At 46.5% G+C, this 14,725-nt stretch overlaps 1 protein-coding gene across 3 annotated transcripts in view; it reads right to left on the reverse strand.

The window, feature by feature from the left end:
- The window catches only part of MED13L (mediator complex subunit 13L), a 628,245-nt gene that overhangs the window by 298,765 nt on the left and 314,755 nt on the right, over positions 1 to 14,725 (reverse strand). For 2 of the 3 annotated variants that reach the window (XM_059040339.2, XM_059040338.2), the window contains exon 1: positions 582 to 750. The exons of the other annotated variant lie outside the window; for it this stretch is intronic. In XM_059040339.2, the coding sequence (XP_058896322.1) occupies positions 582 to 653 (72 nt within the window). In that variant the 5' untranslated portion in view covers positions 654 to 750. Of the gene's footprint in view, positions 1 to 581; positions 751 to 14,725 lie in introns of those variants that run through there. 3 annotated transcript variants of the gene reach the window in all.

The following is a 14,725-nucleotide window of genomic DNA, read 5'->3' on the forward strand; positions in this document are numbered from 1 at the left end:
AGGCAGACGGCTGTCGATGTTTACAATCCCGGGAGCTTCGGGTGCAAGAGTCCTTTACTGACACAATCGCATTCAATCAACTGTTTTCGGGCAAAATTGCAGGTGTCATTATGGAATTTTTTTTAAATTCAAAAGGCGGGCGGGCGGGCAGCCGATCCGACACAAGGGGGAAAAAGCTGCTTATCAGAGGCGTGGGCATCACAAGGCAAAGCCTTCCACATTTAGGGAAGAAAAGGGGGGGAAATGGGAGGGGAAGGGGAGTGCGATTGCAACAGAGGGTGGGCGTTCGAAGTGCGACCCAGAATCCACAGCTTTGAGACTTCCACATGCAAATTCCACGCCGAGCGCCGCGCTCACAAATGATTTTTAAAGAGCCAAATAAACACTGGATGGGATCCAAGGCGAGGGAGAGACGATCCAAAAGGGGGAGAATCGGCGAGAGGCGAACGGCGGGGAGAGGCGAGGGAGGGGCGAAGTCCCGGCGGCGGGAGGAGAAAGTTGGTCGGCGGCGGAGGTCGGCGGCAGAGGTCGGGGACCCCCCCCCCACGACACAAACCCCTCCCCGCAGCCCGACTACTCACCAGCGAGAAGAGGTTGGAGTGACAATCCTCCAGGCTCGCCCCGTTCGCCACCCAGTTCGCTGCCGCAGTCATGATCCTCCGCGAGCCCGGCCGCCAGAGCGGGGCATGTCGGAGCGAGGCGTCCGAGGCGAGGCCGGGCCGGGCGGCGGCGCCTCGCCGGGGAGCGCGGGGCGGCCGGGCCGCCGCCGCCGCCGGTGGAGGGCGCGAGGGCCGGCGGGCGGGCGGGAGGCGCCGCGGCGACGCCGCGTTGGGGGCGGCGGGCCCGGGCCGGCGGGGGGGTCCGCGGCGACCGCGCGGCTCCTTCCTGCTTGGGCGGCGGCGGCGGCTCCCGCGGCTCCGGCGGCGGCGGGGGGCGCTGTCCGCGCGGCCCGGCGCCCTCCCCGCCTCTCAGGGCCGCCGCTGCCTCCCGGGCCGGCGCTGCGGGCCGGCCGCCGCCTCCGCCTTCCCTGTTCCTCAGCCGCCGCCGCCGCCGCCGCCGCCGCCGCCGCCTTGTTTATCTCCAGCCACCGACTCCCCCTCGGCCCCCGCCGGCGCGTGAGGGGAGGCGAGCCCCGGAGTCGCCGCCGCCGCCTCGGAGCCGCCGCCGCCGCGGAGCGCGAACTCGCGAAGGGGGGGGTGCGGACGAAGCCAGCGGGCGACCCCGGCAGCCGAGCGACGTCCCCTCCTTCCTCTTCCTCCCCCACCCCCCCCTCCTCCCCAGTCAGCCTCGCTTCTCCTCCCTCCCGGGGCTCGCTAGCTCTGACAGCAATGGCGGCCGCCGACCGCGGCTCGGCCCGCCATTGGCTGGCGCTGAGTCACGTGACGGGCGCCGGCCGCGCGGGAGGGGCCGGAGGGGGCGGGGGAGGGGCCGGAGCGGCGGCCGCGGCGGCTCGCGGGCGGCGCTGCTGAGCCGAGTGGGGCTGGATTCTCCGGCCGAGAGAGGGAGGGAGACGGAGACCGAGACGGAGAGGGAGAGAAAGAAGTGCAGGCGGCGCGGCTCTGGGGCGGGCGCGCAGGCAGCGGCCGGGCCGGCGGCCCCGCGCCCCGCCTCCTCGGGTGCACAGACCTCCGCTGGGCGCGACCGTGAGCCCTGGGAATGCCCGTGGAGGTGGCTGCGGAGGGCTCGCGGCCCCTTGCCTGTGCCCTGGACCGTCCCGGCCGGCTGGGTGGCAAGGGCTCGCCGTGGGCCAAGCAGAAGATCCAAGTGTTTCGGGGGTGTCTCCTCGAGGTCTCACTCCGTCCTCCGCGTTTTGCAGATGAGAAAACTGAAGCACAAAGAGATTAAGTCACTTGCCCGAGGTTGCACAGCTGGGAAGAGGAGGGGGTGGGATTCGAACCCCTGCACCCAGGCACAGCGCAGCTAAGGTCTTGCGTTAAGGTTTATAAGCCTCACCCAGGGAGCGCTTACTGTGAATACAGAAATGCCTTTCGAGCCCTTACTCCTAGGCACTGTGTGTATGCATTCATTCTTTGCATAAATGCTTCCTGATCTCTTGCTGTGTGCCAGAATACGTATATATTTTTTAAACTACCAGATACTGTACTAGGGCTGGTTGGGAGCAGACCTTCCCTCCTGGCTCTATTCAGTCAATAACCAACATTTCTTGAGCATACGGCATGGGAGTCCGTTGGAATGCCAGTATAAGGAGGCTCTTTCCCAGCCCTCAAGGCCTGTGCTCCCTGCAAAGGTGGGGAGGAGATAACTTCATTAATAAGCCCCCAAACATGGAAGAGCCATGTAGATTGGATTTTAAAAAAGGAAGAGTGGGAAAACAGCAGAAAGATGGAGTGTAATAAAAAGAAAGAAGTGTTAGACATGCGAATTGAGCTTTGGAAGTACGACAAATAACTGCTAAAGCAAAACCCAGGAGCAGCATGTTATGAAGTATAGTATCATGGCTGACACTATGTTATAACCCACCGACACTGTTATAACAAATGTACCTACATTATTTCACATAGTCCTCAGAACAGTCACATAAGGAAGATACTGTTATTATCCTTAGACTACAAGTCAAGGCTCAGGAGTGCAGTGACACCTCCAAGCTCTCCAGTTAGTGAGTGGTTCAAACCCAGGTCTATGTGGCTCCAGAGCCCAAACCTGAATCCAGAAGGCTCTGTGAGCAGAGGCCTGTAGATGACTTTGGCACGCCCCGTTGTGTTACCTTGACCACATGGTTCAACTCTCTGACCCTCATTTCTCAGTCTGTCAAAAAGGGGTCCCAATTGCTGACCCACTGACCTCAGGTCAATTTTGTGCATTTCTATTAAGATTTGTTGATGAAAATGTTTAGGGAAAAAAAGTCAAACCACTTTATCAACATGCATGGTGTTACTTCAGCCTGAGCAATCAGACAGTGTGATGGTCCATCATATCCAGGTGTGTTTATATCCCAGGATATCATCTTACACACCTGGTCACCAAATTCTCATTCTTCAGTAAGTTTTTTAAAAGGCTCCCAAAGCAACCTAATATTAGAAAAATGAGAACAGGACATGGACAGTTTACAGAGTAGGAAAGACATATGGCTTTCAAATATATAAAAAGATGTTCAACCTCATTTGTTGCAATGGACAGAATGTTGGTGTCCCCCTAAAATTAATATGCTGTAACTTTCCCATTGTGATGGTATTTGGAGATAGAGCCTTTGGCAGGTAATTAGGTCACAAGGGTATAGCCCTCATGATTGGATTAGTGCCCTTGTGTGAAGAGACAGGAAAGATTTCCAGCCTTCAAACACTCTCCCTCCCTCCCTCCCTCCTAACCTCCCTCCATCTCACTCTCTCCCCACCTTGCCCCACCCCCCCAAACCCCCTGCCCTGTGAAGACAGAACCAGGAAAAGGGTTCTTACCAGGAACCGTGTTGGCTGGCACCTTGATCTTAGACTTCCCAACCTCCAGAACTGTGGAGGAATAAATTTCTCTTGTTTAAGCCAACCAGTCTATGGTAACCTGTTAGAGCAGCCCAACAAGCAGAGTAAGACACTCATCATTAAAAAAAAACAGCAATTAAAACCATAATAAGGGACTTCCTCGACGGTCCAGTCATTAAGACCCTGTGCTTCCACTGCAGGGGGCGTGGGTTCCATCCCTGGTCGGGGAACTAAGATCCCGCATGCCGTGTGGTGCAGCCAAACAACAACAAAATAGCATAATAAATATTGACAATATTTTCAAAGCTTAGGCAACTGTGCAGGGAAGCAGAACTCTCACTGTCAGTGGGAATATAAATTAGCACCACAGCTTTGGCTGTCAATTTGGAAAATATCAAAATTTATAATGGACATTCCTTTTGACCGAGCAGTTCTACTTCTAGGAGGTTATCCTACAGAGATACTTGCACAGACGCATAAAGACCTGTAGTGCAAGGATGTGAACTATAGTACTGCTTGTAGAAATCAACTTACATGCCCGTTATTTGGGGAGTAGTTAACAGTATAATTTAATCCCATGCAGCCATTAAAAATAATGAGTTAGCACTATGTGTACTGACAGTGATCACTACCATTAGCACAAAAAGAGATTATTAATTGAGATACCCATGGAAGGTTGCACTGGAGACAATGGTAATATCAGTTGCCTCTGGGGATAGAGAGTCACAGTGGGAAGAGAAATTACTTTTCACTGTACTGTTTACATTTTTTTAGCCAAATGTATATATTACCTATTCAATACAATACGTTATAAACAACACAAGTCAATCAATAAAATTGAAAACAGAATAATCAATCAAATAAAAAAGCAAATAATGCAAAAGGGGATAAAAACTTCAGGTGGGGAGATTTCCTTGACTGTCAAAGCCAAGGCCCCAGAGTAGAAAAGAAAAGGTCAGAAGGGCAGTGTGCAATTGCCCTGGCAACATAAGCACAGAATGAGGAGCCAAGGGAACCAGGTTCTAGTCTCAGATGTGCCACTGAGCGGCCCTGTTATCTTAGACAAACCTCCTGACTGCTCTGGGCCTCAGTTTCCTCCCGTGTGAAAAGGCAACATGGGTGATGCTCCATGCTAGGTCATTTCTAGCAAAGAAACCCTTGACTTTGCACTGTGGAGATGACTGATAAATATCTGCAGAGTCTTTAGTAGAGAAAGCAATGGGAGGTGATGGAGAGCCTCAGGAGATAAGATCAAAACAAAACCAAACGCATACTGGTGACTAGGAAGCAGCAAGACATCAGGTACTTCTGAGTCCAGTTCCCTATGTGGGGGGCTCATCAGAAGCATCCTTGTTCATGACCAAGTTTCCCCATTTGTGAAAACGCCTAACTGCCCAGGCAGGAAATAGACGTGCCCGTCTGCACAAGTCTCAGGTCGTATTCTGAGAATGACAGTTTAGTTCCCTTTCATGGTTACCAAATATAATGGCAGAGAGAAAATGGAAGCAAAAATATAACCAGAGGAGGAACCACCCTATTAGAAAGACCACAGGAAGTCGCCGCAGCTGCAGGGTAGGAGTATTTTGTAGGAGTTAAGAATACAGCTTCAGAGTAAGACAGATCTGGGTTCCAATCTCTGCTCTGTGGTGCAGTAGCTGTGCAGCCTTCAGCAGGTCACTTAAGCCCTGTGACTCCCGTTTCTTCCGGTGGGTTGACCTCCAGAGTGACAGCACAGGACGAGGTCTTAGCACAGTGCACAGCCCCATCGGCAGTGATCAATAAATTATAACAAGCACAGTCACTTGTCCATCCTCGTACAATGGAAAGTGGCACCCAGTCACATCACTTGGGGTTTTTTTCCCCTTTAACCTCAGCTTTATTGGATTTATCTTATTGTAAATAACAAGTTACAAAATGCTAGCTGTAACAAGTTAAACAACACAGGAGTATGCCAAGGAAGAAGGAACACTCTTTTCTCTACCACTGAGTTATCCAAACTCAACCAAATTGTTATGAATCCTTACTCTGCTTGCTACAAGCTCATACCAAATCATGCTGTGTAAACACACATTCCTAAGGGAATTTTTTTTTTTTTACTTTTTATGAAAAAGGGATCATGTCACATATATTACTTTGCAAGCTGCTTTTTTTTTCACTTAATTTATCACAAATATACCTCTAGGCCTATATATCTAGATCCAACTCCATCTTTTATTCGTCGTATAGTGTTTCATAGAACACCTGTGCCATAATTTATCCAATCATTCCCCTATTTCTGAAACTTTGGGTGGTTTCCAGTTTTTTCCTACTATAAATAAGGGTGCAGTAAATATCCTTATCCATCTATCCTTATGTACTGACACTTTTATTTCTGTAGAATAAAGTCCCCCAAATAGGATTGCTTTTTTATTGTTAATAAATGTGCGTTTTTACTGTTAATAAAAACAACCAGAAGTCTTTCCCCAAACATTGTAGCAATTCACACTCCCTCAAGCAATACCGGAAGAGATTATACTTCCTCACCACCTGGCCAGCCTTTGGATGTTGCCAATCTTTTTTTAATTTTTGCCAACCTGACGGTGAAAAATGGTGTCATTGCTGTTTGAATTTGCTTTCCCAAACTCCAGTGAGGTAGATCTTCTCTTAGTTCTCTTGACACTTTGCATTTCCTCTTGAGGTTTGTTTTTTGTTTTTTGTTTTTTTTTTGCTATTCAAATCAGCAGCTGAGAACAAAAAGAGAAACAAAGGCAGTCCCAGCGAGATCAGTCAGGGGTTTGGCACAATGAGAAACACTGGTCTTGGGTCCCTCTCACATGGTGTGGACAAGGCTATTCATTCCATGATTCCATAAAGACACTTACAGACGCTTCCACGAAGCAGGCCTATCCTTTTCATTCCTTCACTTTCATAATTCAGTTTTTAAGTTGAGGTTTTAAGTTCCCCCTGAGAGAATGGTCTTAGACCAGTCAAGCTGTGGTGGCTTGGGCAATAACAGCTCTGCTCCTAACCATCAAGGATTTCCTAACTGTTCCAACCCCTCCCCTAAGGCAGTGCAGAGGATGAAGTACAAACAATAGCAGTTGTTGCTGGTTGGGGCGCGGCTTGAGGTCTGGCGAAGGGCAAGAACCTTAGGGCTGGACGACACCTGGTCCAGATCCCAGCCTTGCCACGGACCTTTTTGACCTCTTGGATGGTGATTTAACCTTTCTGTGCCTCAGTTTCCTCATCCCTAAAGCAGGGTCATCCTTGTATCTGCCTCTTACAGCCAATGTGAGTATTCAATGAGTTATTGCACACAAAGCACTCAGCACCCACCCAACACATAATAGGTGTTCAATAAATGTCAGTGACTCTTCAGACCCAGAGCTTTTTATAAAATGTAGGTGGAGACGGAACTCCAAGAAACACTACCAAAGAGATCATTTAAGCCATGATTTGAGTTTTTAAAAATCCCAATGAGCTTAAATTAACTGTACTTAGTGGCATTTTACCTACACTTACATACAAAGGACTCTTGCTTCCGGTAGTGCTGATTTTTGAATGCATTTAGCAGCCCACGATATATTGCATTCTAATAGCCAATAATAAAGAAGTGTGTGAATGTCCCCTGAAATTTTTCTTTGACTACGCTGCCACTTGACCAAAAACAAGTGACCACATTCATAAATTTTCGGCCTCCACTATGTTTACATATTGCACACTCTGGCCGTGGCAGGTGGTGAAATATATCACAGGAAACTAAATTCTGTTTCCTCTGGATGGACCCACATGCACACATACACTCTCTTGGAATCTGAACGGCCTCACTCACGACAGCCAACTCTGCTTTTAGGGCGAACAAAATCACCTCTAAGAGAAGAGGGTGTTCACAAGGTGGATTCCATAACTTTTCCTCTCCAGGGCTGTGCAAGTGCGAAGTCAGTGCTCATGAAAGAAACGGCCTGCCCGGGTGGCCCAGAGCCAGACTGTGCACTGGGAGAGGAGATGCCAACTTCTCTGGCAACTGTGCCAGCCTATCTCACCCTTTCTGCTGCCAGACCCGAGTGTCCAGGGGTTTTGTAAGGAAGAAAAGGTCTTTTCACTGGTGGCCTAAATCAGGGACTTCGGCTGAGGTCTGGATAGGTGAGAAGGCAACTGATGAAGCCGCCCTTCCCGTGTGATACTGCTCTTTGAGAAGCGACATCCAGGTCCTGGCATGTTTAGACAAAGGCCACCATCCTCCAGGGACCAGACCAGTTCCCTCCAAACTATCTGGCACTTTAAGTTCCCAGCCTGAGAGGACACTTTTCCTGCTCCCTGGCACAGGGGTGCCAGCTCCTTGCTGGCTGGGTCCCTGCCTGGGGGCCAGATCTTGCTTTTCTGCAACAGATCATTTTATTTAAAAGCAAACCTTGGAAAGAGCACGCTCCTTTGCTCAGACAGCACTTTGGAGGCAGGAAAAATGCCACATGTGAAACTTGAGTCATCATTTTGTCTTCACGTGGCCTCAGTGACAGGTTCACTGGCCTCCTCCAGTCACCTGGGTTATAGGTTCTCAGCAAGGATGAGTCAAGAAACTCATCTCTCCCGCTTGAGTCTCAGTTTTTCCTTTTTAAAATGGGCTGCCAACCTCTCAGGACGTCGGTGAGTTATAATCCACTGTTTGTTTGTTTTTTTTAATTGCGTACACAATTTCTCCATTTTCAAATGTGCTGACTGCAATAGTCGGTCGAGGATGGAAATGGAGTATATCTACAGAGTCACTCTGTTGCTATTGTCGGTACAGATCGCTTCCCCAAGGAAATAAATTACATTTCATTATATATTGTTTACTTTATAGTCTCTTGATCTTACTTTGCTGACTTCTTGTAGATTTTCCGGTAGCTTGGTTCCCACTTAATCACAACAGCTTCTGTAAATGTTAGCGAGTTGTGTTATGGGATTTGCTACCGGCATTTCACAATGGTTACTGAACATAGAAGCCCCTTCTATATTCTACCAAAAATACCTCGGTAAATATTCCCCATACTTAAAAAAAATAATAGACCCTTAAAACGATTTTCCAATGAGCAGACTTTATTTCATGTTAACCATGCCATAACTCAAACCACATTTTGCGTTGTTCTATATTTGTGATTTTATGAAGAGGTCACTGTTTACACAGCATGTGTACCCCGATGAGCCTGTTCATTATAATCTAATCAGCCACTTCTCAAAATCCCAACAGAAGACGGGCTTTCTTCTCCCAGGCAGAGCTGTGTGGTGCAACCAGAAGGAGGCCAGTAAAGACATGCCACCAACCATATACCCAGTTACACTCCTCCTTACTGTACCATCTTTTCAGGAGGGGGCTGTCTTCTGAATGTGCTTACGGAGCTCATTTTATGCCAGGTATCTACTTGTCAGAACTATCTTATGAGGTAGATTCTATCCCTATCCTAGGATCCTATCCTACTTGAAGCTTGGCCACTGCTGCCATCTGTATTAAGATGAGGTTAGAAGGCTCCCCCATGCTTAGACACCCTCTGCCCCTTATTTGGGCTTCCTGTCTTCTTCATAGGCCCACTGTACCTCCCCACAAATGTTCCACAGGGGCCTGGAGCAATGCAGCTCTGTCACTTACCAGCCATCTGCTCTTGGAGAAGCAGCCTCACCCCTCTGAGCCTCAGTCTTCTCATCCATAATGTGGGCATAATCATCCTGGCTTCATGGGAACGTTGGTAATAATAATAACGAGCACAGGCATATTTATTGAGCACTTCCCATGTGCCAGGCCCAGGCCCAGGTACTTTAATACCATGAGCTGATTTAATCCTCCTGTGAGGGAGATACTATTATCATCCCATTTTGCAGACTGGGAAAGTGAAGGCTGAGGTGGAAATATCCAGAATGTGCCACCTCCAAGCCTAAGCCACTGGCCCCTCTGTTGCTCCCACCCCCACTATGTTCTCTTTTCCACACAGCAGTCAGAGGGAACCTAATCAAACCTAAGTCAGATTACGTCACTCCTCTGCTCTAAACCTTTCCATGACTCCCACCTCATTCAAGGTAAAAGCCAAACACTCCATCAGCACCTGCAGGGCCCTTTGTGACTTGGCCTCTTGCTCTCTTGCCAGTGTCCCCCATGCATACTCTGCTGCAGGCCCGTGACCTCCCTGGAGATCTTCTCACAGACTCAGCCTTAGGGCCCTGGCCCTTGCAGGCCTCTCCTCCCCTTGGCTTAAATGGGCCCCCACAGTGGAAAGACCCTCTCGGACCACTGAACCTAAGACAGTGTGCCCAATCCCGCCTTCTTACACCCCTCACTCTGTTTAGTTTTCTCTTAGCATCTAAAATCCCCTGACATATATTTGTTTTTATATATTTTTGCTGTCTCCCCCTCCTCCTATTAGAACATCAGGGTGATAGAGTATAAGGTTGTTGTTTTTTTCTCCTCTTTGTTCACTACTGTATCCTCAGTGCCTAGAACATTGTTGGTGTTTAACAAATGTTTGTTAAATGAAAGAATTACAAACTGATACTAAGTAGTAAGTCCTTGGCCAGTGCCTGGCGCAGAGCAAGTGTCAATAAACATTGTTATTATCAGAGGTGTTAAACCACCTTGGGCCCCAGACAGCTCTTCTCCATGGCGGGAGGGCGGGGGCAGCGCCAGCCCTGAGCCTTACTCCACCTCCGTCCAGAAAAATCAGTCCCATGGGAGCTACCAAAGGGCTGGCTCCCCCCAGGAGCAGCTTAGAGGGGACAGCAGCCCTTCCTTGCCTGGAGGCGGGGCAGGGGTCCCAAGCCAAAGAGGAGGGCGTCTCCCAAGGCTTCTCAGGGGTCTGCAAAGTCACAGTGTATCTTTTTTTTTTTTTTTTTTTTTTTGTGGTTACGCGGGCCTCTCACTGTTGTGGCCTCTCCCATCGCGGAGCACAGGCTCCGGACGCGCAGGCGCAGCGGCCACGGCTCACGGGCCCAGCCGCTCCGCGGCACGTGGGATCTTCCCAGACCGGGGCACGAACCCGTGACCCCTGCATCGGCAGGTGGACTCTCAACCACTGCGCCACCAGGGAAGCCCACAGTGTATCTTTGATAGCCTGAGCAGACAATTGCCCTCCAGAGCCAGAATCAGAGTCACATGATATAGCCTGAGCATCTCAGCTGAGCTCTGTGCCTCACCACAACAGACTGGCCTGCACAGAGGATTAAATTTTGTATCATAATTCGATTTTTCCTGTAATTCTGAAAGTAACACACGCCCTATAAAATATTCAAGCATCAAAGAAATGTGTAATTTAGAAAATGAAACACCCCTTCCCTGCAACCCAGGTAACTTACTGTTAACAATTCAGCGTACTGGATATTTTTTTTCCCTAAGCATATTCTAACATTTACTATTATTCTTATCACTTACAAAAATGGGATCATACTGTATACAGCTTTTGCACTTTGCTTTTTTCCCTTAAGCGGGTTTATTGATGTATGATCTACATACGGTAAAATCCACTGGCCTTAGTGTAGAGTTCTACAAGTTTTGACAAAACATCTAGGGTTGTGTAAGCATCACCACAATAGAGATTTAGTACAGTTCCAATATCCTCCCAATTGCCCCTTTGTAATCAACCCCTTCCTTCACCCCAAGCTCCTGGCAATGACTAAGCTGTTCTCTGTCCTTATGTTTTACCTTTGCCAGAATGTCTTATAAATGAAATTACAGAGTACATGGCCTTCCACTCAACATAATGTATTTGAGGTTCCTCCATTTTGTTGCATGAATTAGTGGCCCCTTCCTTTTTGTTGGTGTATAATATTCCATTGTATGGATGTACCATATTTTGTTTACCCATTCATCAGTTGAAGGATATTAGGGTTGTTTCCATTTTGAGGGTGATTACAAATAAAGGCACTATAAACATTCACACACAAGTTTTGGGGGTGAATATAAGTTTTCATTTCTCTTGGGTAAATACTCACGAGTGGGATGGTTGGACCATATGGTAAATATATATTTAACTTTATATGAAACTGCCAAACTGTGTTCCAAAGGGGCTTTTCCACACTCCTTGCTTTTACTTTTGACTTAGCAGATATGTTATTACCTGATAATACGTATTTATTTGTTTGTGAAAAACTTTCCCATCAGAACGTAAGCTCCATGAGGGCAAGGACATTGTTTCCTCTCTTCACTCCTGCATCCTCTGCCTAGAACAGTGCCTGGAACATAGTATGTGCTCAAGAAACGTGAGTAGGATGAATGAGTCCTGAACCCACAGACCTCCCTCCGTGTGAGGAAACATAGAACCATGTAATTAACCCACTAGCGGCAGCGCTGTGGATGTTGCTGTCTGGCTGTGTCTCACGTGTCTCCACTGGTCCCCTTGCTGTGAGTCCTTGGTACCCTCCAGTTTTTCACTTCAAGACAAGGCTCAATTGATGGACTTGCATATTTCTTTGCAAACTTGTGTGAGTTTTTCATTAAAACAAATTCCTGGAAGTAGAATTGCTGAGTCAAAGGATACAAAAGATTGCAACTTTCATAGATTCTGCAAAAAGGCTATACCAATTTACACTTCTGCCAAGAGTGGAGGACATAGCCTGCTGCAAGAGATTATCTGTTTTGCCACAGCCTTACCTACAGTGAGGATGGCCAGTTGGGATAAGTGTTACATCTTTGCTGCTGGAGGTGTCAGAGTCATCAAGACCAGGGCTTCCTGGATTTTTGGATTTCATACTCTCCAGAAAGAATGGTGGAGACTGACACAAGACAGCTAGCTTCTTGTTTTACTAAGAAAAGACCAAAAAAAAAAAAAAAAGCATCAAGACTAAAATAAATCTATCTGTAAAACACAGAAACATAGTACCTCCTATGGTCTTATAAATAAAAGGATATCTCACTCCATTGAAAGATTGGAAAGGCAAACTATAAGAATAAAATCACTCTAATTGTCATCCAGTTGGACTTGGCTTTTCCATTTCACCGTGAATTGGGAAAAAGAATGGAAAAGAATGCAGCCGGGTCTTGCAGATGAGTTTGTATGGGAGCCTGGTTAATACCAGCAGGCCTGCATAGGTGACCCTGCAAGGGCTTTACCTGAGAACAACAAAAGGTAGCTGGCAAAAAAATGAAACTGAATGAGGGGAGAAATGAAAGTGTTACAATTAGCTAATTGGACTCAGTTCTTCTGGATGTGGCTTTATCTCCCCCACTGTGCCTGGAGTTTCTTCTCCACATCAAAGACCATTGAACGCCTGGAGAATTGGAACCAATGTTTATGGAGTGCTTTGAAGATGTAAAGTACTGTTTAAACGCTAAGTGTTATTATTATTATTATTACTTAAAATTTTAAATACCTTTTTTGGGGTGCTGGTAGGAATCTTTCATATGTTTGCATTTTTATTTTATGCTGAAAGGGAGCCTGTCTGTTAAATCACACCTCTATTCAGGCTGGGGAGGGGTAAGCAATGCAACATACCTTTGGAATACCGAACCAAATTCACCACTCTGTCCTTGTAAATTGTGTTCTCTGGGAAGATGAACACTGTCAATCCAGTGCTGTCAGTTTATGTAAGAACATGTCTCAAGATCTAATTGAAATACAGTATCTTTCCAGGCAGGGTTGATAGAGTTATCACATTACAGATTTTATTTGACTCTGCATCTCAATTCATTCCTTTGTATAGTTTCCAGATTTCTTCATAAAACAGAAATTAGACACAGTCTTGACATTAGAATTTCACGAAGAAGCAATCAAATCCAAATTACTTCGAAGAAGGAAAGGACTATAAAAGTGATTAAACAAAATGAAAGGAAAAAACCTTCTGGAGGGCCCTAGTTCATGAATTAATGTTCTGATTTGGTCCTTGGGACAAATCCAACTTAATTTAGGAGGTTGCCTTAAAACACAAGTAAAGACTTTTGCATCTGCGGCTACTAAGAGCTTAAAGGTAAATATTGTAAAGTTTGAAAGTTTTGTTTACTTTTCATCCTTTTTTGTGGGGGGGCATAGAACTCAGATAATGAACTCGACTGGTCAGTATCCCTCTCATGTGTTCACCGTGTGCTAATAGATTTCTTTTCTTTTTTTGAGCGTTAATGGGGAATTTTTTAAATTAAAAAATCATCAAAGCTTAAATGAATCACCCAACATGAAACTTGGATCCAGAATGAAACACAGTCATTGGGCCTCCGCAATTTCCTATGGTAACCAAAGACCAAACTGTGTTGTAAAAACTCTTCTAGTAATGAGATTCACAAGAGGTCTCAAGTTACTAAGTGGCTTTGAGCCTCTTTTGAAACCAAGTAAAGGAAAATCTCATTAATTTGAACTGTGCTAATAATGGAATTTGTTATAAGTCAGCCTGGCCTAAGCTGCAGTTTACCTTTGCTCTACCTGTGAAGAAAACTTTACTGGCATAATCGTGTAAAGATTGTGTAAGGAGCGTTTCATGTCTTTAAAAGAATAAACTGTTTTAAGGCTTTTAGCACCTCATCTTACCCAAAGAAATTCCTGCCAAATCCAGATGAGTTTTAAATGTTGATTAGAGCAGCCAGGAAGTAATACTACTTGGAAACTCTTTCTTTGTGTCAAATTCTGCTCTGTACCAAAAGAAAGAAAGGTTCATTTTAAGGATCCTAAACAGGTCTTTTAATGCAGATGGATCTCTTAACCTGCCCTTCATACATACTGTCATGAATGAATGAGGTTTTATTGAAGCAGTAGCAAAAGATCTGTAATTACAACCACCAACAAAGGAAGGAACTCAGTATAATGTTCTTTTCCATGACACTTATGTCTGTCAGGCCACGTGCTAAGCACTTTCTGATTTCTTCATGCTGTGCCTGGTAACTAATAGGTTCTTACTAGATGGTCATATTTACTATTAAAGTAATCTGTGTCTTCTTCCAGCTACAGGAGGACATTGACATCTATTGACCTCATGGGTATCAGTGGACAGATAAAGGATGGTCAAAGGAAAAGGAAGAAAATATACATAAATAAAGAAATAGATGATAGATGATAGATAGGGATGGATGGATGGATGGATAGATTGATGGATGTGTGGGTGGATAGATGATAGATGGATGAATGGATGGATAGATAGATAGATAGATAGATAGATATTCACAAAGCAAAGAAACAAGGAGAGGTGGCACTTTGGACATGCTAGCCATGTGTCAGTGAATGGTTTTATCTCCATCCAATCAAGAACTGTGGCAGGGCACAGTAGAAAGTTAGCCATGAACCAAGAATTACACAGCCCTCCTGGCAACTGCAGCAAGCTGGCTTAGGATTCTGTATTTGCCTCTCCTCTGACGAGGTTCCAAGGCCTCA

This window comes from Kogia breviceps, chromosome 15 (assembly GCF_026419965.1).
Source record: "Kogia breviceps isolate mKogBre1 chromosome 15, mKogBre1 haplotype 1, whole genome shotgun sequence".
NCBI classification, from domain to species: Eukaryota; Metazoa; Chordata; class Mammalia; order Artiodactyla; family Physeteridae; genus Kogia; species Kogia breviceps.